The sequence below is a fragment of the Cladophialophora yegresii genome (assembly GCF_000585515.1).
Source record: "Cladophialophora yegresii CBS 114405 chromosome Unknown aczIN-supercont1.6, whole genome shotgun sequence".
Lineage (NCBI taxonomy): Eukaryota > Fungi > Ascomycota > Eurotiomycetes > Chaetothyriales > Herpotrichiellaceae > Cladophialophora > Cladophialophora yegresii.
Genome location: NW_006913050.1, coordinates 488,980 through 511,503, shown reverse-complemented (window position 1 = coordinate 511,503; position 22,524 = coordinate 488,980). Strand labels below are relative to the sequence as shown.

General features: G+C 54.1%; 8 protein-coding genes across 8 annotated transcripts; 3 read left to right on the top strand and 5 right to left on the bottom strand.

Annotated features, from left to right (window-relative positions):
- Positions 1–1,172: 1,172 nt before the first annotated feature.
- A1O7_08185 (uncharacterized protein) lies at positions 1,173–3,524 on the bottom strand (the record flags this gene model as incomplete). Its single annotated transcript, XM_007762179.1, has 1 exon — positions 1,173–3,524. The coding sequence occupies one exon, from the start codon at positions 3,522–3,524 to the stop codon at positions 1,173–1,175; it is 2,352 nt and encodes a 783-aa protein (XP_007760369.1).
- Positions 3,525–8,259: 4,735 nt separating this feature from the next.
- Positions 8,260–8,818, top strand: A1O7_08184 (uncharacterized protein; the record flags this gene model as incomplete). Its single annotated transcript, XM_007762178.1, has 2 exons — positions 8,260–8,642; positions 8,680–8,818. 2 exons carry the CDS (start codon positions 8,260–8,262, stop codon positions 8,816–8,818), a joined length of 522 nt encoding a protein of 173 aa, XP_007760368.1.
- A 1,859-nt stretch (positions 8,819–10,677) lies between these two features.
- Positions 10,678–13,245, bottom strand: A1O7_08183 (uncharacterized protein; the record flags this gene model as incomplete). Its single annotated transcript, XM_007762177.1, has 1 exon — positions 10,678–13,245. One exon carries the CDS (start codon positions 13,243–13,245, stop codon positions 10,678–10,680), a length of 2,568 nt encoding a protein of 855 aa, XP_007760367.1.
- Positions 13,246–13,612: 367 nt separating this feature from the next.
- A1O7_08182 (DnaJ like subfamily C member 8) lies at positions 13,613–14,351 on the top strand (the record flags this gene model as incomplete). Its single annotated transcript, XM_007762176.1, has 3 exons — positions 13,613–13,675; positions 13,723–13,766; positions 13,820–14,351. The coding sequence occupies 3 exons, from the start codon at positions 13,613–13,615 to the stop codon at positions 14,349–14,351; spliced, it is 639 nt and encodes a 212-aa protein (XP_007760366.1).
- A 1,899-nt stretch (positions 14,352–16,250) lies between these two features.
- A1O7_08181 (uncharacterized protein) lies at positions 16,251–17,330 on the top strand (the record flags this gene model as incomplete). Its single annotated transcript, XM_007762175.1, has 2 exons — positions 16,251–16,504; positions 16,568–17,330. 2 exons carry the CDS (start codon positions 16,251–16,253, stop codon positions 17,328–17,330), a joined length of 1,017 nt encoding a protein of 338 aa, XP_007760365.1.
- A 1,422-nt stretch (positions 17,331–18,752) lies between these two features.
- A1O7_08180 (uncharacterized protein) lies at positions 18,753–19,972 on the bottom strand (the record flags this gene model as incomplete). Its single annotated transcript, XM_007762174.1, has 2 exons — positions 18,753–19,727; positions 19,781–19,972. The coding sequence occupies 2 exons, from the start codon at positions 19,970–19,972 to the stop codon at positions 18,753–18,755; spliced, it is 1,167 nt and encodes a 388-aa protein (XP_007760364.1).
- Positions 19,973–20,471: 499 nt separating this feature from the next.
- On the bottom strand, positions 20,472–21,401 carry A1O7_08179 (uncharacterized protein; the record flags this gene model as incomplete). Its single annotated transcript, XM_007762173.1, has 1 exon — positions 20,472–21,401. The coding sequence occupies one exon, from the start codon at positions 21,399–21,401 to the stop codon at positions 20,472–20,474; it is 930 nt and encodes a 309-aa protein (XP_007760363.1).
- A 12-nt stretch (positions 21,402–21,413) lies between these two features.
- On the bottom strand, positions 21,414–22,211 carry A1O7_08178 (uncharacterized protein; the record flags this gene model as incomplete). Its single annotated transcript, XM_007762172.1, has 2 exons — positions 21,414–21,640; positions 21,740–22,211. The coding sequence occupies 2 exons, from the start codon at positions 22,209–22,211 to the stop codon at positions 21,414–21,416; spliced, it is 699 nt and encodes a 232-aa protein (XP_007760362.1).
- Between the last annotated feature and the right edge of the window lie 313 nt (positions 22,212–22,524).

Here is a 22,524-nt window from a genome sequence, read left to right as displayed (position 1 = left end):
TCTGGGGAGGCAATCAGATCCAGGCGTGGAGCGATGCACGCAACCTGGTACCATTACGTGCGGAGTTGACGATCACGATGCACACCAAGACCTGCGAACCATATGACATGGCGAATTTTTCCCGGAAAGCAAGACCCGAAAACTTTGTATACCCCCTGGGTGCCCCCTACCGGAAGCTGGACTTTGGCGGGCAGGTCACATGCCAACCGGCTCAATGTGAATGTGGGGTTGCCACTTCACTGCTCGAGCCTCGACCTTCCGTGGGGTTTGTCCAGCCTTCGAAACTCGACTCTTTTCACGACGACTTTGCATGTGGGGCAGCTACAGTCTCGTCGGCGCTGTTCAGCGTTCACCTTCGTCACGGGCGTTGGGAGTCTCCGGATGGTTCTAGACGAGGTTTTGCGAGATACTTTTTCTGAATGGCAGAGGGTGGGACGGCCGCTGATTTTCTTCTTCTGGGACCAGATCTTTACGTACTCGTCCCTTAGCCTATACACCCAGAACCGGTGCAGTGAATATTGGTAGAGAGATCCAAGGTGATAAACGCAAAGCAGTAGATGCGAGGGATGCAGCAAGAATGAAATACCAAGTGCAAATTTGTCCACCGAACCGCTTGAATCTCTCGCGCTTTTCAACGCCGGGGTTGTTGTTGAGTCTTCGCGTCCAGCTCCCTCCTGACTATCTCGTTTCCCTCTCGAACTGAGGCTTTCAGGCTAAGGGCACAACACAACAGAGCACAACACAGCACAACATATCGCATCGTCCTAATTATGGTTTGCCCATTCCGAGTTTCAAGATATAAACCGTCGCTTGGATTTAGGTTTTGATCGATGAATCGACTAATCAATTCTGACAATGACTTCCTTTTCGTCGTCCGCTGGCGCCGCACCTCACGTTATCAAATATCAGCCCGTCATGTCCGGACGCTGCTCTCATATAACGATGCTTACACTCGCCCGTGCCTGTCACTGGGCCTGTCACTGGGCCTGTTACTGACCCTGTCGCCGTCCCTGTCCCTATTCCTGTCCTGCTGGCATCTGTTGCGTTCAGACCTTACTTTCTACAACCCATGGCGTCTATTTCGGACAAACTCGCAGTTGACGTCCTCCCTCTCTAGGAGGAAACCGAGTTCGAGTTCGTCAAGACGGGTGGAGATGATGCAATTTACCATACTACTGGCGTGACCTCTCCCACACGCCCTTCGCACGCGCGCAGGCGTCCTCCAAGGCGAAAATATCGGCGCGGCTGGCCTCGAAAATACCGGTCTCGTCGTCCCCGTTGCTTCCTCCTTCTCCTTCTTGCGCTCCTCCAAGGCCACGGCTCGCGGTCTCCTTTTGAACGTGCTGCAAGACCTCGACTAGAAACGTGGACGATCTGGTCAACGAGTCCATGTGTCTCTGCAGTCGAGACTTCAGCGCCGGCACGCCCATGCTAGGCGTGCTGACCAGGTAAGGCAGGACGATGCAGATGAGGTTCAGCGTGGAAATGTAAAACGGGATGGAGAGGAGGAAATCGGTGAGGGAGTCGTCCGCATCCGTATCCGTGTCTGCGGCTCCAACGTCGTCGGGCCGCGCAGAGGTTGTAGGGAGTTCGGGCATATCGCGAGGGAAAAGAAGATCGAGGAGAGGGGCAATACCCTCGTGCTTGGCTAGGTCACGCTCGCTCGACTCTAGGGATTCTGGCATGAGGAGCAGTTGACTGGGATCAAGTGATCCGACAACGACGGGTGCGCTGGTCTCCCCGCTTGTATTGGACTTCATCGCCATCCATGCAGCGATCTCGTCCTTCAGCCAATCTGTCCCGATGGCCTTCAGCTGGCCCAACTGCTGCGGTGGCGCAAGAGGGATGGGATGCGGGACCAGCGCGGATGTGCTCCTGGTAAGGCCTGTTTCTTCCACGATCTCGGGCTCTGGTGGCTGCTGCGCGCCTATTTCTTCGTCCTCGATTTCGGCCCAATTTGTGCTCAGCGTGCTCCCCTCCAATGTTTGGGTGATGACTCTGAGGCGAACGGAGTGGTCCGGGTATGCATGGAGCAACTTGCCGGCGATGTAGTGGGCAGAGTCGCGGAGGGCAGGGTACGGGGTTATGGTGAAGAGCTGGGTGAGGGTACTCAGGAGGAGGAGGAATTTGGCTGGTGAGGGCTGAGGCGTCGTGGGAGCAGCTGCTACCGCCAATGTCTGCTTGTACAGAAGAGAGAGGAGGGCGTCTTGGAGAGCTGGCAACGGGATGGACGGCGTAGCGCTCAAGGGGAAGGAGCGCGCGATCAGCTTGGTGAGCTCAGTTATCGTGAGAAGCGTTGAAGTATCCGAGGGTTCCAAGAAGGAATGGTATGCTCGTAGATAGATAACACCAGCTCGGGGAAATGGTATCTGTGACGGAGACGTTGGGTATTCTGATGGTTCCTGTTCATGGTACGGATTTTGGGGTTGATCTTCCTCATCCTCATCCAAGAGTTTTCTCATTTCATGACTAGTGTCGAGTTGCAAGTCCTTGCTAATAGAGTAGAAGCGGGCTAAGAGAGCGTCTCTTGCGACCAGTTCTGGGGTTTGCTTCCACTGCTCCGTCTCTGTTGGTCTTCCAAGCACGACCCGCCCGGGCTCGAGGTGTTCCCGGAGTCGAGCCGTCCATGACATCGAAGGGTACTCATCAGTGCTGAGGGATGACAAGTATTCGTCCAACACCTCAAGCAGAACAGCATCAAGCAGTCTGGAGATAATGGCCTTTTCGGCATCAGAGGGAACATTGACACCGGTGTTTTCCTCCTCAGCCTTGGCCTCGGGATCTGGGAGGTTAGCTGCAGTTGTACTCGCTGGTCGCGTATCATCTTGAGTGTCGGGCCGTGGCGGCAGTGGAGGGCGTTTCTTGCCAGCTAAGTTCTCAAGCATGCTCAGAAAAGCAGAGGTAGTCGCCTGTGTGATGGGAAGTTGGCGGTAGGCGCCCAATGCCGCAGGGAGGGATGTCGCGAGGAAGCGAGTCGGGTATTGCGTTTTGATCCTAGGATGAAGGTGGCTTAGCATGTTGAAAAGTGCTTGCAGCTGCAGACTTTTGAGAGAGGATCCCTGTGACGCGGCTGCCGGGTCGCTGCCTTCAGCAGGCTTCTCTGCATCCGGCATGCCCTCAAGAGTCATGCCTCCAAGATGCACGCGAGGCGCTTCGCCTGGGAAAGTCGGAAGTTCACTTTGTTCTTCGCCGTCTTCTGAGTCGCCCTTGTCGGCTTGATCACCCAACTTTTCCAGCTCTTCCGCAACCCGGACAACAACCTCCCTGGGATTGCCTCTACGAGCCACTATCTCCAAGCATCGAGCGGCTTCTGCAGGGTTCTCGTTCAGCATGGGTAGGATAAGCTTCGGCAAATCCCAGCCAATCTCCTCGGCGAGTTTACCATCGTCGTCGCTAAGAAGACGGATTAACGTAGGGAGTTTCTGCGGTGTTAGCTGATATTCCAGCAATGTCAGATAGGTCATATAGTCAGTCGCTGGCGGCAGGGTAGCGATCATGGGATCTTCGCCCGCCTGAGAAGCCATGATGCCGATAAAGCTCTCCAAACCTCAGTGGGGGGGCGAGCTGTGGACAGGTTTCCCGTGAGGCACTGACTACGGGTTTGTGGTAGCGACGCTGATGCAGAAAATGAGACAGTCACACCAGGAGAGAGCAATCACAACGACGTTAGGCAATGAACGGTTTCAGCTCTACCTTCACTGTCGTGGACCTAGTTGATGCTGGTGACCATCTGATGTTCAATTGAAGTTGGAGCCTCGGAGGTTTTGATGGTCATTTGATTTCTTGGCAGGCTTGATCGCGATCAAGATGCTTGGAGTAGAATGTCCTCCATTTCTCACATCGTTCTCACTCGTACCTTTGCATTTTGTCACTGAGGTGCCGCGCTCAAGGTGCAGTGGAACCTCACTCAAAGACTAGCTATAGTACCTTGTAGATGTTCGTGTTCATCGTGGAACTTTTCCTATGCTAACGACTTTCAGGGAGTCCCCAGGTCCGCATCAAGGTTGAGATTTACCGTGCACACGACTGGGTTAAAATTCATGCGACGCGAGGTCGCGTGCCCCCCCTCCCCTTATGACTCTTGCGTCCTTGTGAGGACCCCACCACAAACAAATATGCATGCGTCATGATATCTCCTTCGGTCAAGCTAACACGGTGGTGGCGTCAACATCGCGAACCCCTTTAGACGCTGAGCTCAGGACGAGGCAGTGGGTAAACGTCAGTTGCTGACATCCTGGAATCTCAGTAGTGTGTGCACCCCAAAGTTGTCATGCTCTATTCCGTACATTGCGTGCTGCAGGGACTGAGGCGGTCTATCATACCACGTATGTCTGAGACACGGAAATGCGAACCTTGATCTGAGAATTTTCCCTCTTGGAAAATACTCCGAGCGGCTTAGATAAATTCTCCTTCCCAGTCCACCTTCAGGACCCTCCAAACTAAGCCTCTGAGCCTCCTTCAGCTGGAGATGTCTCAAAAGAAAGGGCCGACTCGCCGACTAGCACTAACCACAGCCCAACATGGGTTTTGATTGCCACGTGCGTCTCCCCCCGGGATTAACGAAATGAGGCTTGAATGGCGTAACGCTAAGGAGAATATTGAACTTCTAGCGCGAGCCATTCCCGGTGCCACGTCGCCGCCGAACTGGGGACCTTGCTCTGAGCTCCAAGCGAGGGACACGAATGAAAAGTGCTCCAATATTGCAGCACGCGTGGAAAGGATGTCGCGGTCACGGATCGGACCACGTTCCAGCACTGGACGTGCTTCCTAGAAATTCGCAACGAGAATGATGCACGACTAGCAGGTTGCGCGAAACGTACATTGAATGATCGTGATACGCGCATCTAAAACCGATCAAGACGTCTGCCGTTCTGAGAAGGTGCGGGATTGTAGATTAATCACCTTTAGGGCCCTACTCACAAGGGCGCAGGTATTCAAAATCTCGCGGACAAAAGCTTCAACATGTCGCACTCGAGCAGTCGAGAAGAATGCTTGCACGATGCGAGGAACAGCCACAGTGGCGGATCAACCCTCGTGCTCGCTTGCCTGGTTTCCGATCTGTTGCTCTGGGCGCTCTCATGGCTGCCTTTGAGATCCCTTTCGGAATGTACCGCTGGTATTCGTGTATAGTACGGAGTAGCGCGTAGAGGCACAATAGCGCGTTCAAGACGGCAGCTGCCCGTGGTCTTGACTATCGAACACAAACGAGATCATGGTCATCTGAAGTAAGTCTGAATCAGCACTGGATTATCAGCTCTGACTGCTAGGTCTCTCGGGTTACTGCATCTCGCTCGCCAATATTCGGGACATGTCGTTTTCCAGCCGGCTGGCAGATATCAGATTCAAGGCTCGAGCAGGAGAGACACACAAGATGCTTGGAGCTACTCTGTACAGCGTACACAATAACCAAACCGTGAAGCATGACTCAGACCATAGGAGGCAAGCGGTTGCTCGCCTATGGTCGCTAGAGGCCGTTATTTATGGAATGTCTCTGTGGAAAAGTATTCCATCTGGCAACCAGTCTGGAGGAAGGAAACATCTACTGTACGGAGTAGTGTGCCAGATTTTGCCCTTGAGCGATCCCAAAGGGGAGAGACCCTTGGCCAGTCTAGGCGGAGGATTGTCAACCGATTAGCAAGCGAGAAACCAGCGTTGAGCGCCTCAACCAACCGGAGAGTAGGTCAATTTTCCGGAGACATGGGTATCAGCCCGAAACTTTGGCCGGGCTGAGATTTCTTGAATACGGGCACTCCATCACCAATAACCTCAATACCGTCGCAAGACTAATATCGCAACCACAGAAATGGTGAATGCAAGCGACGAGGATTCGCAAGGACGCTTGCAACCAGGGGGCGACGAAAATCCAAGCTGTGCGTCGGAGTCAGCATCTGCATGCACAGCTGTGCGGTGGTCGCCTTGCGTGGACTCGTGCGAAACGGGAACATCTCGCGCATAGTACAGTAAGTAACTTAATCGTAGGCCCTACCTCGTAAGGGGAGCTCTGGGAGGGCAAGAACAGGACGTTCCCTTATCGTTGTGCCTATCTAAGCCCGCGCAGCCCAATCTGGTCAATTTGGGCATCTTCCGATCCGAACCCTTGCCCGTGGTCCTGAATACGCACGGGGTGGACTATAACGACGTCCATCAGTACTCATCACTGCATGCGGGCTGAGCCCGACCACCCGACGCCCGAACTCAAAGGCCCGTTTCTTGATTGTAACCATGATTCTCCGGGCCGTCCGCAATCTGTACGAGCAGGATTTGTGGGCCTTGGAGCCCACCGCGGAGGTTCGCAACTCGTCATCGGTGGTACAGATGTGTCTATTTCTGGCGCATGCAGCCCGGAGGTCAACTGATGAGATTGACAGAACGACACGAGATCGTCGAACCGAACCTCAGGCGGCGACGACGGTGGTTGTTCGCATCGTGCAAAACATGGCACGCAAATTACTTTCTCCAAGAAGCGCAAGGTCAGGCTCGGCTCGGGGGGCCAACCTAAAGAATAACGCAGTGTTCTGTCTGAATCATGTATTCAAGGGCATGCCTGGTCCAGAAGCAAGCCAGATCCGATCATGATGGTGGACATCCGTCAATCATTCGGCCCATCTGGGCAGCGCCCGTCTGGTCTGTCTCTCCTGTGTTTCTCCATGTCGCAACTTTGTCGCCAATGATCGTCCTCATCGAGGTCCGTTTTCAACGGTCGGCCTCGCTAATCGCTTTGCCCAATACATCACTGTCCGGTCAATGGTGAGAACCTTGAGCCTCGAGCACGGAGCGCGGCCTTTTCATTGGCGTACCGAGCATTTTGTCACGGACCTTCTGCAAACCAATGACCCTCGTTGAGAACAACTGGCAATCCTTCCATTGGTCTTGCTCCGGTCGAAGCTTATGCTTGACTGCTTGCTCATGTCGGTTCGCGTCCCAACCTATCCCAGGCGCTCAAATCAGCCGATCCACACGCTACCCGTTTTCGTAGGCTTTCCCAGTGAGGAGTACAGAATGCTCATGTCTCGCCAGCCTGAGGTGGATTGTGGCTGGTGCCATCGCGTCGCTGGCTTGCCGAGACACGACTATCTAGTGCTACCGTGCTAGAGACGCAGACCACGCGCGCGGGCGGCGAAAACTCATCCACCTCAGACTGCCAGTCGCTTGCGGCGGATCTACCATGTCGCAATTGACAGCGGGAGGCAGGGCCAAGTGTCCGCTCCGATGTAAAAGCTAATGCATACCTCGCAGCTGCTCATCCCTGGATCTCGCGATGAGTGGGCTCTCCCGTTCGTACCAAGGTGGATCAGTCGACCGGGACTATTGAGCCAGGACTCCGTATTCTGCCTTTCAATAGAGCAGATCGCCGTGGACGTCCATGAACATGAGGAAATTTGTCTGCTGCTCCATCTGTAGGGGACCAAGAGCCGCCCTTGCATGCAGAGAACAGCAACACTACGCCTATCCCGGCCCGACCTCTTACAGCGAGTGTTGACACCACTTATTCATCCATGACTCTCGGATCGTATACGCCGAGTCTTCTATCAAGCTGTGGCCATGTTTCTGATTCAGCTTTCTTCGACCACCACCGACAAGCCCAGACGTTCCTTCTCATGCTGGCGGCACTGAAGCAAGCATCGCTCTCACCTCACTGGCCTCTTGCTCTCGATTCAGGGTCTGGCGACACTCATTTTTCCAGTCCATCGTTCACGAACCCCGCACGGGATATTTTACTTCATTCATCCTTCTCTTTGGCTAATATTGGTTGAGTACTGAATTGGGGCCAAAGGATACCTGGAACACCCGATCAGGTAGGCGACACAATTCTGGCCACCATGCTGTGTCCATCTTCCAAATCCATTCATTGGACTCGAGGACATATCACTAACTCGAGCCCAAGCACTTGCGAGGACCACTAAATAAGGTATCGGAGGTAGACTTGAGTACATGGTCAAAGCTGTCGGGTCGAGACTGAACGGAAGGGAGCGTGTACCAGGCGGGATTTGAGCACGGGCGAATTGAAGGAGAATTCACTTCAACTTCACTGGGCCACCACCTTGTTGGGAAGATCTATTCAGGAAACCTCCTCGAGGCGGTTGAGTTTCGTCCTCCCAAGTCAACCTGATGCAGCATTCACGGCCACCTCACTTACCCTCCTGCTCCTCCTTCAAGAAACACCGATCCAGCATAAGCGGCTCTAGGTTCACCATAGAACATCTCACGCTGCCGAAACCACTTGCTGTGCCCGCGTGGGCATCTCTTCCTACCCCTCCCATGTCCGGTTCTCCACCACCGGAACGGCCTGCTGAACCTCCACAGATCGCTGGCCGGCGAAGGAAGCGATCACATACCCCTCCGGTCACCACGACCGCTACGACTCTCGCGCCCATCACTCCCTTGGACACCAGTGCTGCTCGACCGGCTACGTTGTTAAGAGGTGGTGAAACCCTCGGAGAGCTTGCTGTACAGCATGACCCTTACGCGCTCAACTATCCGCCACCTCCGACGACATATCAAGCCGCTTCGACCCTGCTATCTTCGTCGACTAGTGCACAGGATGCCCGATTCGCGCTCAGCCCCATATCGCCTCGCACAACCCGGAAACCAAAGGCGCACGTTGCCTCAGCGTGCGTGAACTGCAAGAGGAAGCACTTAAGGTGTGATGCCAGTCGTCCATGCCGGAGATGTGTGCAGAGCGGCAAAGAGGTGTGTCTACCTAGGAGATGAACGTAGGGAGGAAAAAGCTGACGTATTTGTTAGGAAACCTGTCACGACGTCGAACACAAGAAGAGAGGCCGTCCTCCGCTCAAAGCGGAAGACCAAGCAAATGTGACTCGCTATCAAGCCTCGACGGCTCAGTATCAGTCATCTTCACCCGCTGGAGCGGCACCGTTAGGTCCCCCAACAAGGTTTCCAACCTTTTCACAGGGATCCGGACTGACACCGCTTTTACCTTCTCCCGCACCTTGGTTTCGAGCTCAGCAGCAAGGGATGCCCTCGTACTACCCTACACCAGCGCAACCATCAGTATCCTCAAGTCTGGCTACGGCGGAAGGGAGTTTCATACCCTCCTCTGCCGGGCAATATGGTGTCCGTCCGATACTCCCAGGACAACCACCTTCACCATACCCTCCTCGAGCAGAGTCCACGCCTCAAGCGACAGTTTACGGTAGTTACCCCTTCACACCACAAGGGCAGTCCGAGCGCTCTTACTATTCGAATCCAATCTTTCCACCACAGCCATCGTCCAGTTTACCTTCAGAACAGCTCGCCCCCCTACAGACCTCGTCTGCCCTGCAACTACCTCCTATTAATTTTCCCGCCCCTTCTGGGTTGATTGATCCGGCGATTGTGCAACAGCCCGCTCAGTCGACTCAACCACCTCCCCGCGGAGGACAGGAACCGCGAGAAGGACAGGAGAGTAGGGACGATGGCACACAAGAACCAGACCCGAAACGACCCAAGATGGACATCAAAGGAATTTTGGGTCCTCGTAACGACTGAGCCAGCGATGCCATATTGGACCTACAACTCCATCTCCCTCTCTGCCCAACGATTCATGTGCACATATTTCTTCACGGCCGCTTTCCTTTGTTGAACGAAGCGACGAGCCCTCGGGACGACCGTCTACACGTGTTCACATCTGGCACTGGACGATACACTCGACCCAGCGACGGCGGCGACTCTGGTGGAACAGGCATTAACACCAGACAATGGCAGCCACAGGTGCCTTCGAACGCACCGAACAGAGGCATTAGCCTACAAGAAGGACCTCCTGACTACCAGCACCGCGGCTTTCCGTCCATCTTCATGCTTAGGAATTCGGACTGGAGTCCACCCCGACTTTCCTTCGCATGTTCGACATGTCACGACGACCCGGCTCAGCCAGGCCAGCAATGACGGAATGCCACAAAATCCATTCCTCATACACAGAATCGAGAAAGACCAATGCTGTAAAAATGTTTTGTTGACCTATTCTCAACTGCACATACATACAACTCTTTTCACATAACACATTTTCGTCGCTCAACTTTCTTAGTAACTAACCAACGATCGTCCTCATTCCTGCAGGGGGCCGAGAATCTTGGAATAACCCTCGGCGCACGCGTTATGATCGGTGTGCCACCGATGACGTCTTGATCTTCATGGTGGAAAGGGGATTATAATTTAGAAGACACGAACAGCAACGCAGGAAACGGTACGATTACATACACAACAGGAGACGCAATCTGCATTTATACCCTGGGAACGGATTATGAGTCGGCTGTCAGGCCGACCCGGTTGCATTTGGGATGGGGACAAATAACACGGGGCTCTGGCATCAATGCATGGAAATGGGCACATAAAAGCTTGGATTTTGGTTGGGAGGGCCGAATGGACACCCGAGTGGTGGAGGGCAGCGACATACACAATAATGGAGGTACATTATCATTCAGTCAGTCAGTCCACGGCGCGGCCATCGAACTCCTGCTACCTGCGGCCGTGGACTAGTACCAGAAATCGGCCGACGTCTAACATTGGGAGGAAGTGAGACTAGCACGCTTGCGAGGCAGACGGCAAGAAAGTAGAAGTTGACGTGGTGTCCAGTCCATTCCTCCATGCATGGAGGCTTCCTACTCTGTAGCAATATACCGAACGCCCCTGGTTGGGCTATCGAACCACAGTATTTGTGACTGCCTCTCGACTTACGACTTACGAACCAGCGAGCAGACCCGACGCCAGAGCTTCCAGCTCGTCCAGCGTTTGAGGAGCCTCGTCCTCGGCGCGCCTCTTTTTCTCCCTCTTGGATGTCTTTTCTCTTTTCCCATCTTCATCTCCATCATCCGAGGAGGCATCTTCGAACCATTTCCTCGCTCTCTTCGCTTTAGGCGGTCCTCCATCTTCATCTTCCTCTTCGCGCTCTTCTCCATCACTGTACGGGACAAGTTGCACCCCCTGGTCAGCATCATCACCCTCGTCCTCGCCACCCGCAATCCCCAAGTATTCTCTACGCTCCCTCTCCTTCCTCTTTTCCTTCTTCTCCCTCTTCTTCGACCGCGCGATCTCCTTGTCCACCTCATCCGCCCGCAACGCGCGCTCGGCCTCTCGTTCGCGGAATTCCTTGATCTCCGCCTCTGCGGCCTGCCTGCCCCCGGCAGTAAAGGTCTCTTCGTCGCGATACGCCTTTTTGTCCCTGGGCGTGTCGCTGTCCGAGTCGAACGTCAGGTGCGCGCCTTTGCCCTTGTATTTGAGCAGTGCCTTTTTGGATTTCAACAGTTTTTCGCGGCGGTGGGAGTCGACTGTGAGGGGGGCGGCGTCGCGGGCTGTTGAGAGGGTAAGGGTTTTGATTTCTTTACTGCCGCCATGGTCTGTGCCGAGAGCAGATTTCGGGTGCCGGTCCGATTGGGGATCGAAGGTTTCGGCGGGCGAGGGGTCGCTGTCGTTGTCACTCTCAATCTCCCCTTGTCCATCGAGGGCCGAGTCGCCGACTTGGAAGCGGCGCTTGACGGAGAGGAAGTCATCGTCCTCATTGTTATCGGAAGTGCCGTTTCTGGATCTTCTTAGGCCTGCGCTTGCTTCGTCGTTGTCGTCCTCGTCCTCGATGAGCTTCGTGTAGTGCTCAGCTAACACACCCTGGTTGCGGCGCTCGAACATGCGATCGTATTTCGTGCGGACGTCGCCATTCTTTCGTTTCTTCTGTTTCTCGTCGTCGCTTTCGGAATCGCTTCCCTCCAATGCGGCCAGGAGTTGTCTCGGGGCGTTCTTCCGTGCCTTTGCGTCCTCGCCCTTCACAAACTTTACGCGCGGCGCACCAGGCAGACCTAAACTCGCGGCGAAGCCCTCCAGATCCAATTTCTTGACGTTGAATGTCTCTTTATCCTTCTGCACGTGCACGCTCCGTACGTAACTCACGAAGGCCTTTTGTCCGAGATACTTCAACTCTGGGTCCTTGAAACACATGTTTTGCAACTGGTTGCTGATGCTCTGCTGCATCTTCTTCTGGCGGACGTTGATCTTCTCGAGAAAGACTTTCTTTTTCTCGAGCGCGTTGAGCATGCCGGCTTCTTCGGACGGGTCGACAAACAGGATGGCCCGACCCTCGTGCTCGAAGCGGGCGGTCCGGCCGACCCGGTGGATGTATGTGTCTGCGTCTTCGGGGCAGTCGACTTGCACGACCCAGTCGACAGCGGGGAAGTCGAGGCCTCGGGCAGCGACGTCGGTGGAGAAGAGACAGGCGTATTTGCTGTTGGAATATTTTGTGGTGATGTCCAGACGGGCTGTTTGCTTCTGGCGGCCGTGCAGATGCAGCAGGGGGATACCGGGCTGGAGATGCCGAAATGATTCGTAGACGAAGCGGACTTGTTTGCCGCTGCTGAGAAACACAAGAATCTTTTTCTTCACGTTGGCGCGGATGAACGACCACAGTGTGTCGAGTTTGTCCGGAAGGGGCGTGACGACGTAGTTTTGCTGCAGGGTGGAGGGCGTGGCGCTGTCGGCCGCTTCATGGACGGAGACAAATTCGGGCTCTTTCAGACTTAGTCTTGCAAGGTCGGAGACTTTCTTCGTCTGAGTGGCGCTGAACATGAGAGTCTGTCTCTCGCGAGGGAGGTGTTCAATGAGAGCATCGATCGTTTGGCTGAATCCCATGTCCATGATCCGATCCGCCTCGTCTAGAACCAGCATTTGCAGATTCCCAATGTCTAGTTCAGACGTCTGGTCCATGTGCTGCAGCATCCTCCCTGGCGTGGCGACCAGAATGTTCATGCGTCCAAGTCGTTCCCGCTCTTCCTGGAGACTCTTCCCACCGATCACCAAACCGGCGGAGAACATGTGGTTGCGGCCAACTTTACGTAAAACTTCGAAGATCTGGATCGCAAGTTCTCGAGTCGGGGAGAGGATGAGAGCGCCAACGCCGTCGTAGTCGGTCCATCTCTTGCGATACAAGTTTTCGAGAACGGGGAGGAGGAACGCCAAAGTCTTGCCCGAGCCTGTTTTCGCAGCTCCCAGAATATCTGCTCCCTGCAGCGCCAACGGGATGGTCCGGCTCTGAATCGTCGTCAAGGTCTTGAAGTGCGAGGCACTGAGGCCATCTTGTGTTGCTTGCGACAAGGGGACTTCGACGAAGTTTTCTGGCGGTGCTGAAGACTTTGGGTCGAGGTCGGCGACTCTTTGTGACAGGGTGTCGATGTCTTCTTCCTCTCGCTTTCGTTTCAATATTCTGGGTCGCTGGAATTCAGGCCTGGGGCCTTTCTTCCCTCTGCGCTGCCCCGGGGGTGCCATCGCTGGCCGGTGTCGAATGCGCTGCGGAATTGACGTTATTTCTGAACCACGCGGGCTCCAAAAAATTGTACTGTGATACGACGAGGCTGCCTTTATCGATAAGCGGCGAATTGTCGGTAAGCCTCGTCGGAATACCTGCCTCGACATCATTGGATCTGTCACATCCTCTTCAGCCTCAGATCTCGTGGCACGCTGCTGCGACTTCTCGCGTAAGAATCAAATTCTACTGTTGAACAATTCCTACTTACCTATATTGCAGAGTCACTTACGCGATCTCGAAACCCGTCTATTATTTCACGAGCAAAGCGTGCTTACCAGAGGGGACCGCGCTACAATCCATCGGTAAGGTACATGCTATCAGCCCGCCATGGCTAATGATGAGTCCGATGCTCTTGATGTGCTTGAAAAGGAAGCAAAGGAATATGACAAGGTGCGCGGACTTGAATCTGATTTCTGACGTCGCTGACGAATTGTCAGGACGCTGAGATCGACCGCATCCTGAAAGCATTTAGACTTGATTCGTAAGTCAATTCAACCGATCATGTGGTGATTCCAGCCACTAACACCGTCGCAGTTACGCCGTACTAGATCTCCAGCCTGGAGTGCCTGATTCGGACATCAAGATCGTCTACCGGAAAAAGTCACTGCTAATCCATCCGGACAAGACCAAGAACCCGCAAGCGCCTGAGGCTTTCGACCGCCTGAAGAAAGCACAGACCGCCTTGCTAGATGAGAAGCAGCGGCAACATCTGGACGAGTGCATTGCAGATGCCAGACAGCTTCTGATTCGTCAGCACAAGTACACAGTAGACTCGGAAGAGCTGAAGACGGAAGAGTTCAAGGTGGAATGGAGGAAGAAGACTGTTGAAGTGCTAGTGGAGGCCGAGGCACGCAGAAGGCGGCTGATGAAGGCTAAGATGCAGGAAGAAGGCCGCGAGAAGGCCAAAGAGGACGCCGAGATTGAGGAGAGGAAACGGAAACGTGACCATGAGAAGAGCTGGGAGGATACGAGAGAGCAGCGCATTGGCAGTTGGCGAGACTTCCAGAAGGGGGTCAAGAAGGGTGAGGAGCAGAAGAAGAAAAAGAAGATGAAAGTACTGGGTTGAGATCAGTATATCCATCGCCTGATCTGCTTGGGAAAGGGGGACTCGCATTGCTCACCGTGGAAGTACATGACGATTCAATTGACCTACTTGTAGAGGAGGCATTTGCTGTCCCTCTCATTCCTCCAAGTCCTTGGACAGGTCCATTGACCTCCGTCGACGGCGACAACGACGCCGGTGCAGCGCATGTCTGTCAGATTATGGTTACTGGGTGCCTCGTAGCCTGAAGCAACGAACATGACGCTGGACTTCTTGGCTTGACATTTTGGGCGAGATCCTGAGCACGGAAGTGCATACTGACCATAGAAAGATGCAGGCTGGTTGGTTTCTTGGGATGGACGTTGTACAGCCTGGCTGAGGCAGTTGCCTTGCTTCAGCCTTTTCTCACTTCAGCCTTTCTTGCATCAGTTTGCATCAATTCCCTTTCAACAACTCATCCACTCAAATATTATCGCTGTTCAGCGGCACAGCATGTCGGCCCCCCCAAACGTTCCTCGATATCTCTTCCGCGCTTATTCTCGTGGATCCGACGGGAGAGAACGATTTCAGAGGCTTCTGGTCGATGGCCGCATGCAATAATGCCACTGAAGCTACATCGCTGAGCCACCTGCCACGAGACGATGCATGCGACATGCGTCAAGATCATGTTACCGGGAATAGCTGGAAAACAAGGGGCTGCGATATCCTCATATCGTTCACCTCATCGGTTTAGTTTGCACTAACATTGTGTGCGCAAAATATGCCAAGGCGGCTTCACTGCGAGGTCGAGCTGTTACATTTTGCATAATTGACACTTCGGAGTATCCTTCAGGCACATTCTCTTGGACAATTGATCTCCTCGGAAGACACAACCTCGACAGAACCACCGACAGGCTCCTCCGCCACGAGTACCATGAGAGCAAATATCTTGTAGCATACCAACTGCCAACCACGGAGAAGTGCAGCGCACATGTTTCGTTCGAGGCGTTGGTCCGCAAGGAGGACTATTTGAGATAATGCCCGATCTTGCACAAGTGGAACATAGCATGGAACTCTTCAATCGGCTTCAGCAGTTCCGACTGCAATGGAATCTGAAGGAAGTGGCTGTTCCGCAGAAGAGATCGACACAGCACGCACACTGGCATTATGCTTCGGTAAGCGGTGGGTTCCTGTGATCATGATGTGGGCTCTTGCATGCAAAGCTCATCCACAGCACGATGCACTTGTGCAATACGAGTTCCGCGACAGTTTTGATGGTTGGTCCCCGAGTCTCTCCCTGTCGTGGAAGCGGTACGTCTAACAGTGGCTTAGGAGATATCACATTTCCATACCAGTTCGTGAACCCACAAACTCGGATCGCAGCTACCGGTGAGAGAGCTCACTGGGTGGGAGAAATCGATGAGGATTGCCTTCGCCGCTCAAACACGTGCTGTGGCAGAACGCGACACTGCAGATTCGGGGCACGTTGCCATTGAAGGGGACACGACATTGTCGGCGCATTGCAAAATCTGACGTCGTGAAATTGTACCTGGCATTGATGTCTCCCGCGAGCTGAGTGGGTAGTCCAGACATGCATGCACTCGGTTGACTCATAGAGGCCTCCGCGATAGTTGCTCTGGTGTCGGTCACCTAGCCGCAATTAAACCATTCTCTCCCCTATTCGTACTTTCTATCCTTCGATCAACGATATGTGACCTCTCAGCTGACTGACAGCCTTGTGCGACACTCGTCTCTCGGCACCTCGGGATAAAGTACGGAGTCCTAGAAGCCTCAGAGCGATCGTGTCAGGTTTTCCCCACATCGTCCGCCTTGCCCGCCGCCCGGTCAAGCCCGATCTCATCGTTCTCCGACTCGACGAGATTCTGTGTCCCTCCTTTCTCTTCTGTTCTTCACTCGTCCCTAAATACCCATGTCGTCGTGACAATGACTTCTGCATCGCTGCCGCCTCAAGCCCCCATGACCAACGGCATTCACAAGATGGTCAATGGAGAAGCCGATGTATTGTCCTCCTCAAACCCCGCCTCCGCAACACACTCGTTACGAGATATCTGCGCCGTCCTCCACGGGCAGGTGGACGCCTTTCTGTCGGCGGCGCCCGAAGACGATGTGACGAGACGAACACAAAAACAGACGAGAATATCCATGCAAGTAATAGAGAAGGCGTTGAACGACTACGAGTGAGTAATTACTCACTAACCGCACGACCCTGTCCAAGTCTGACTAGTATATGTGTAACACAGCTTCCCGGCCCTCTCACTCTCCTACAACGGCGGGAAAGACTGCCTCGTCCTCTTGATCCTGTACCTCGCCGTCCTGCACACGCACTACTCCAAACCTCCCAAGAACGGCACCCCCAGAGACTTTCCCACCTCGATCCCCTCCATCTACGCGAAGCCGCCTGATCCGTTCCCCGCGGTGTCCGAGTTCGTCGAGTACTCGAGCAAACTATACCACCTGGATCTGACGCATATCTCGACGAACCCCGGCCCGAGGAAGAAGGAGAGAAGTCACTCGAATCCGCCTCTCTCGTCGTCTCCAACTCCAACCGCGCTCCCCACTGGGCCGTCTCCCGTACCACCCCCGTCTGCCAAACCGATCGTATCCTTCCGCGACGCCTTCGCCCTCTACCTGTCGTCACACCCGCAAGTCAAGGCGATCTTCGTGGGCACGCGCAGGACGGACCCGCACGGCAGCCATCTCACGCACTTTGATCCCACGGACCATAATTGGCCCGACTTTATGCGCATTCACCCGGTCATCGACTGGCATCTCAGCGAGATCTGGTGTTTCTTGCGGTCTCCGTACCTGACGGACGTGGGCGGGGGCGGGGAGGTGCCTCTCAAGTACTGCCACATGTACGACGCAGGGTATACCAGTCTAGGCGGCGTGAATGACACGGTCAGGAATCCGAAGTTGCGGTACGTCGACAGCGACGGGCGGGAGAGGTATAAGCCCGCGTACGAGATGACATGGGACGAGGGCGAGAGGCTAGGTCGGGAGTGAGCGGGTGCGCGAGTAAACGAGTGAGCGGAGGGGTGAAGAATTCAGGCACTTCGCTCCCGACCGTGCAAGGTCCATCTTGCGCCCTCAGAGCGGAGGCATGCCATTGTACTGGTATGGCTCGACGCGGGACCATGCAGTTCAACGTTAGCAGGCTACAAAGGCGGCGACGGAAGCCGAAGCAGAATCAGAGGCGAGAGCAGACGTTATTCCCCCTTGCTCTGCACGGCGGGCCCCCTACACTGCAGTGCGAAGTGAGGAAAGAGGGCGCAGGGAGGGAGGGTCGAAGGGGAGCAGGGCATGAGAAATGATGAATCGTGGATCCCTTACCCGTACTTCAGACTTTACGGCCGCGGACTGATAGAGTATCTACAGTAGACGTACAGCAAGAGCGGTATACGCTGTGGTATACCGCGTGATATAGTCCGTAGTATCAGTAGAGTACAATTCGATGACAGACGAGTCCCGCTTACATGGAGAACAGTCTCACAAAGAGTATATACACATATACGTAGATATATGCATAGGCATACCATACAGAACATATGACTCAGCCAGATTTGTCATGTTGAGGCACGGGGAGTAGGGTTATTTGGCATTCGAGTCGAACGCGATGAGAACAAAGCCCGCGCATACTGTAGCGAGGCTGGGCTCAGAAAAGCTGCTTGCTCGACGAAAAGCCCAAGGAGGCTACAGTGTTCGTTGTAATGCGGAGGGCTGAGTCTCTACTAGGAGATTGGCACGGACTGGGCAAGTGCAATCCATCAGCATACGGTAACAAGATTCATTGCGAAAGTGGCACCAAGTGCTGCTGTAAAGATGTATAAACTCCGTGCGCAGGGTGATGATAGAAGTTTTCTCGATCAAGCAGACTACTTCTGCGAGGAGGAACCACTGCCAATGGCGGTGCAACGGCGACAACCTACAAGTTCCGAGTCCTCCACCAGGTTAACTTTGAACGACGAGCCCATACCAAGTAAATATATTTGCAAACTTGCCCGTCTCGATATGTCCCTTCCGACCTGCTTGTGTCCGAGAGTACCTTTTCGTGTTGAGAACGACTGGGTCCTTGCAATGGGTTCTCCCTGTCCGTTGGGATGCGAAGCGGCGTTCCAATCTAATCAATAACACGAGCCGAATGCCTGGGATAGAGACACAGCTTGCTATCCTTGCGACTACGCCGTGCTGGAGCCTCAACTTCTGTGGTGGTTGATTCCACTGATATTGCTGACAATGTCGTGTTGATCATCAGTCAATTTCTTGATCGAATTGTCGTGACGCCACAAAAATCATTCCATCGGAATGCCAACAGGGCACAGTATCCTGTTCCTAGCCCCGCGGCGAGCCGATTGGCGGGTTATACTTAGCCTCGAAATTGGCATTTCGATATATGGTGATAAGCCGGTGTCGGTGTTATTGCGAATCTCATCCAATTCCCAGCAACCACTTGCTTCGCTCGTATACGTAGAAGCTCGTCGCAACCATGGGCACAACCTTGACATAGCCAATTGTGAGGCCCACAAAAAAGCCCCTCCATCCCCTTTCAAGCCATATCCGTCGCGCTGTTTCGGCTATAGTCAACCTATGACCATCACCGACGGCGCCGCCGACCTGCATTCGACGTCGGATGACTTCGAGCGGATAGGAGGCGGTCTGGGACACCAAGCCAGCCAGGGCACCTGAGGTTAGCTCCGCAGGTGCATTCAGTTGACTTCGTTTGTAGACCTTGGTATTAGATTCAGCTGGCGGAGCGGCAGCAGTCGCGGTCGACCGAAGGATGGTATAGGGTGCTAGAGTAGGGTGTCTAAAGATATCTCCTATAGTGTCGTGCGTCAAAAATGACATTCCGGCGTACGGCAACATGCCCAACATCGTCGGCGAGAAACCTCTGTAAAAGTTGGCTAGGCCGGACCTGGGCACAGCGTGCTGTGCGACATTGGATGCCGCTGCGACGGGACCACGGCTCGCTACGTTCTCTACCTCAGGAGGATGTTCGTGATATATCTGCCGGCAGATTCGTGTAAAAGAAGAACGCGAGTCGCGTTTGGTTTCGAAAGCTAACCGCACTCGGACGACCTCGAGAGGGTAGGTGAAGAAGACCGAAGTGATACCCGCCAACGACCCAGACACGAAGCGACGGGAGGGAATCTCATGGGCTTTGTCCGGTATGACCACGGCTCTTATCTGCTCGTAGGCGAGAAACTTGATTCCGGCGTAAGGAAAGACTCGGAGGAGTGTCGCCGAGTGTCCTCGAAACAGTCCTCGAAGCCCGTCTTGCCGATTGATATCCCGCATTGCCGTCACCACGCCGAACCAACTGCCCGTATATTTTGCAAATTGGGGATTCGAGGCCTGGAAAAGGATCTTGACTCGGTCGAGGGGACCAACGACTGTTTTGGCCTGTGCAACAAGTTAGTGTGAGCTGTTACGGAATGACGCTCGTCTCCACGTACCGCGCATCCTGCCAGCCCACCTGCAAACCCAGAGCGCAGAACATATTCGAGGCTCCTCTTATCCAGGTTCTTGGTGTTATGACCAGCTTCTCTCTCGGTTGTCACCGCCGCGTCAGTATTATTGAGTAGTCGCTGGTCGGGTCCTGGTGGTGGTTCCTCGAGCAACCTCGAGGGAGCACCTCGGCTCTCCATCTCGGATGATTGTAAGGCTTGAAGTGTCGTGGCTGCATGGCCTGGTCCGGCTATAGGCATTCAAGAGGCACGTACGACATTATCATGCCAGTGCAACCAGCGGTACAGGCGAGCAACAGTTGGATGTGAGAAGCGAGGGGACGCTGAGCTAGGTTCGTGACGTCGAATGCGGTGGGCACATGTAATGATCGAGGGAGAAACTCGGGGACGAAGGTGGAGGTCCGTGGAGCTACAGAAGGCGAGGCCCAAGCATCCAGTCAGCCAGTCGTGCCACTGCCGATTCCGCACCGCTGGGATTCCGGCCTTCTTCGCCTTCGGATCCCGCACGGCCACTGCCTAGGTAATGAGAGCACTACGGATCCTGCATGTGTGGATTTGGTAACGGCCATAGACCTTGTCAACAAAATATTTCTCCTCTGGTTCAGAAGCGCTTATTCGCGGAGTTTTGATTCATTGAATTCGGCCATCATTAGTCGCGAACACACTGGACAGTTAACCTCTAACTCTGGTACTTTGAAGCACTTCCAGCACTATGTTCTTCTGGGGCATTCTGATCCAGCGACAGCGTGCCTGTTCCTGCTGAGACGGGCTCAAGCCGAGGAACAACCACAGTCCCCTGCTCACAGCTCCCTGGCCGCGAATTGAGACCTTGTCTTTGCTTGCGTGGACTTCTTGATCGTGTGCGAGTCGCAAGTGAAGATATCGTGTGTGAGATGGTGTTGGTCCCAAGCCATACGCTGTCATTGCGACGACGACCTTCCGCTTCCCACCAGGTCGGGTTGTGGTTGTTCACGGGTTGCTGCTGAGCCGGCTGACCCACCGATGAGACCGAAGATTTCTGGAAACTGCGGCGTTGTAGAAAGGCTTTGCTCCAGCGCCAGAAAAACGAGATGGAAAATTTCGATGCGTCGACCTTTCCCCAAGGCTTCTCTGAACACGAAAACATGATGCTGTCAACCCCAGCTTGCAGACTTAGCATCATAGTCTGGACCACGGAGAGCCAGAAGACAGGATGCTGAACGTAATATTCGCTGTAGTTTAAAGCGTGTGACGCGAAGGGGAAGCTCCACATGACGATGTATACCAGAGGGTAGATGAATAAATACCGTAATTGCCTACGAATGGCCATCCGAGTCTTCCTGAGTGGATCGTCGAGTCTGTCAGCAGCATTCTTTGATCTCGTTCCCTGGGCGCCTGGTGTCGCCTTTAAGTCGCCGTAGGTGGTAGATTCTTTGGGCTGTTTATGCGAATCACCCTCGCGCTTTGAATCGGGTTCTCTGGCAGCCAAAGGTCGCTCAGCGTAGGCGGTAGGTGGGGTATGAATCTCCCCTGACCACCCACTCCCGCGCACCATCATGTTTCCAGCTTCATTTCCCTCAAGCGGCTCGAGAATAGGTACTTCTAGCGGCTTTGATGTAATGAAGTTCATATGGTCCCAAGGCTAAAGCTGTTGGGGTGTCCAGTTGTTCCCAATCCCGGGAAGCTGATTCTGGGTTTGCCGGTGCGATGGGCTGAGGATTGGCGGTTGCAATGCTCCGTTAGTTCGGTCGATTCCTCTTTGCTCGACGTCATTTGATTTCATTGAGAGGCCCGATCGTCGTCTCAACTCAGTATCGTAGGAGTCGACTGTTGCACCGAGGTTTTCGAAGCCGCGAAACTTGACGTGAACTAGTCCCCCAGAATCGGATCAATATTGTGGTCTTGTAGTTGGGTCAAATCCGAGAGAGACGTCTGGCACGGCAAGATTGGGATCTAGAGAGGACTCACCGTAGATGTAGATCGAGATGTACATGATCAGGATCAAGCTGATAATGAGATATCGAGGCACCCAGGAAAGCGCCAGTCGATACCAAAATGGACGTTTAGGGAGATAGCAAAATGTACCAGCCTGGGTGTAGCCTTTATCGTTGTTGATGAAGGCCAATGAAGCAAATAAGAGCGGTGGTCCAAGCCACAAGGGGTAAATCCAGCTGCGGTAGCGGTATAAGCCGCCTTCTCCGATGGTGCTGTCCGATCGTAGGATGCAGAGAGTTGAATGTAGCGCGATGATAAGAATAGCCATGTCGCTGGCCTCGATGGCGAACGCGAGCAGGAAACCGCTTGCCTGGCAGAAGTTCGATGCGCTGCTGACTGGCCCCCCTGCAAATACCACGACTGGGAAGACAAAATACCAGATGGCTTTGAAGATGTCGCTGGCAATCAGATGCAGGACCAACCTATGTCGGAAGTACCGGCGCATCATGAGAAACCATCTCAATGTAATTAAGACAAGAACCAGGCTGACGCAAGCGCCTGTAAGCGCCGTGATCAGGACAGCTCGAGATTGGGAACTGCTTAATGTAGCCGGTGTAGTCTTTCCGACACCGGTAGGGCGGGTGATGGCGTCTCGCCATGTCCAGGTGTGTGAAGAACTCGTTCTCGTAGGTAACGATGAGCTTATGTGGTGTGGTATCATGGAGTGTCTGTCAAAATGACCACGGCCGCTACTGCCAATAATTGAATGACCAAATCTGAGGTACGCAGGGGGAAAGGAAATATATTAGATCGAACAG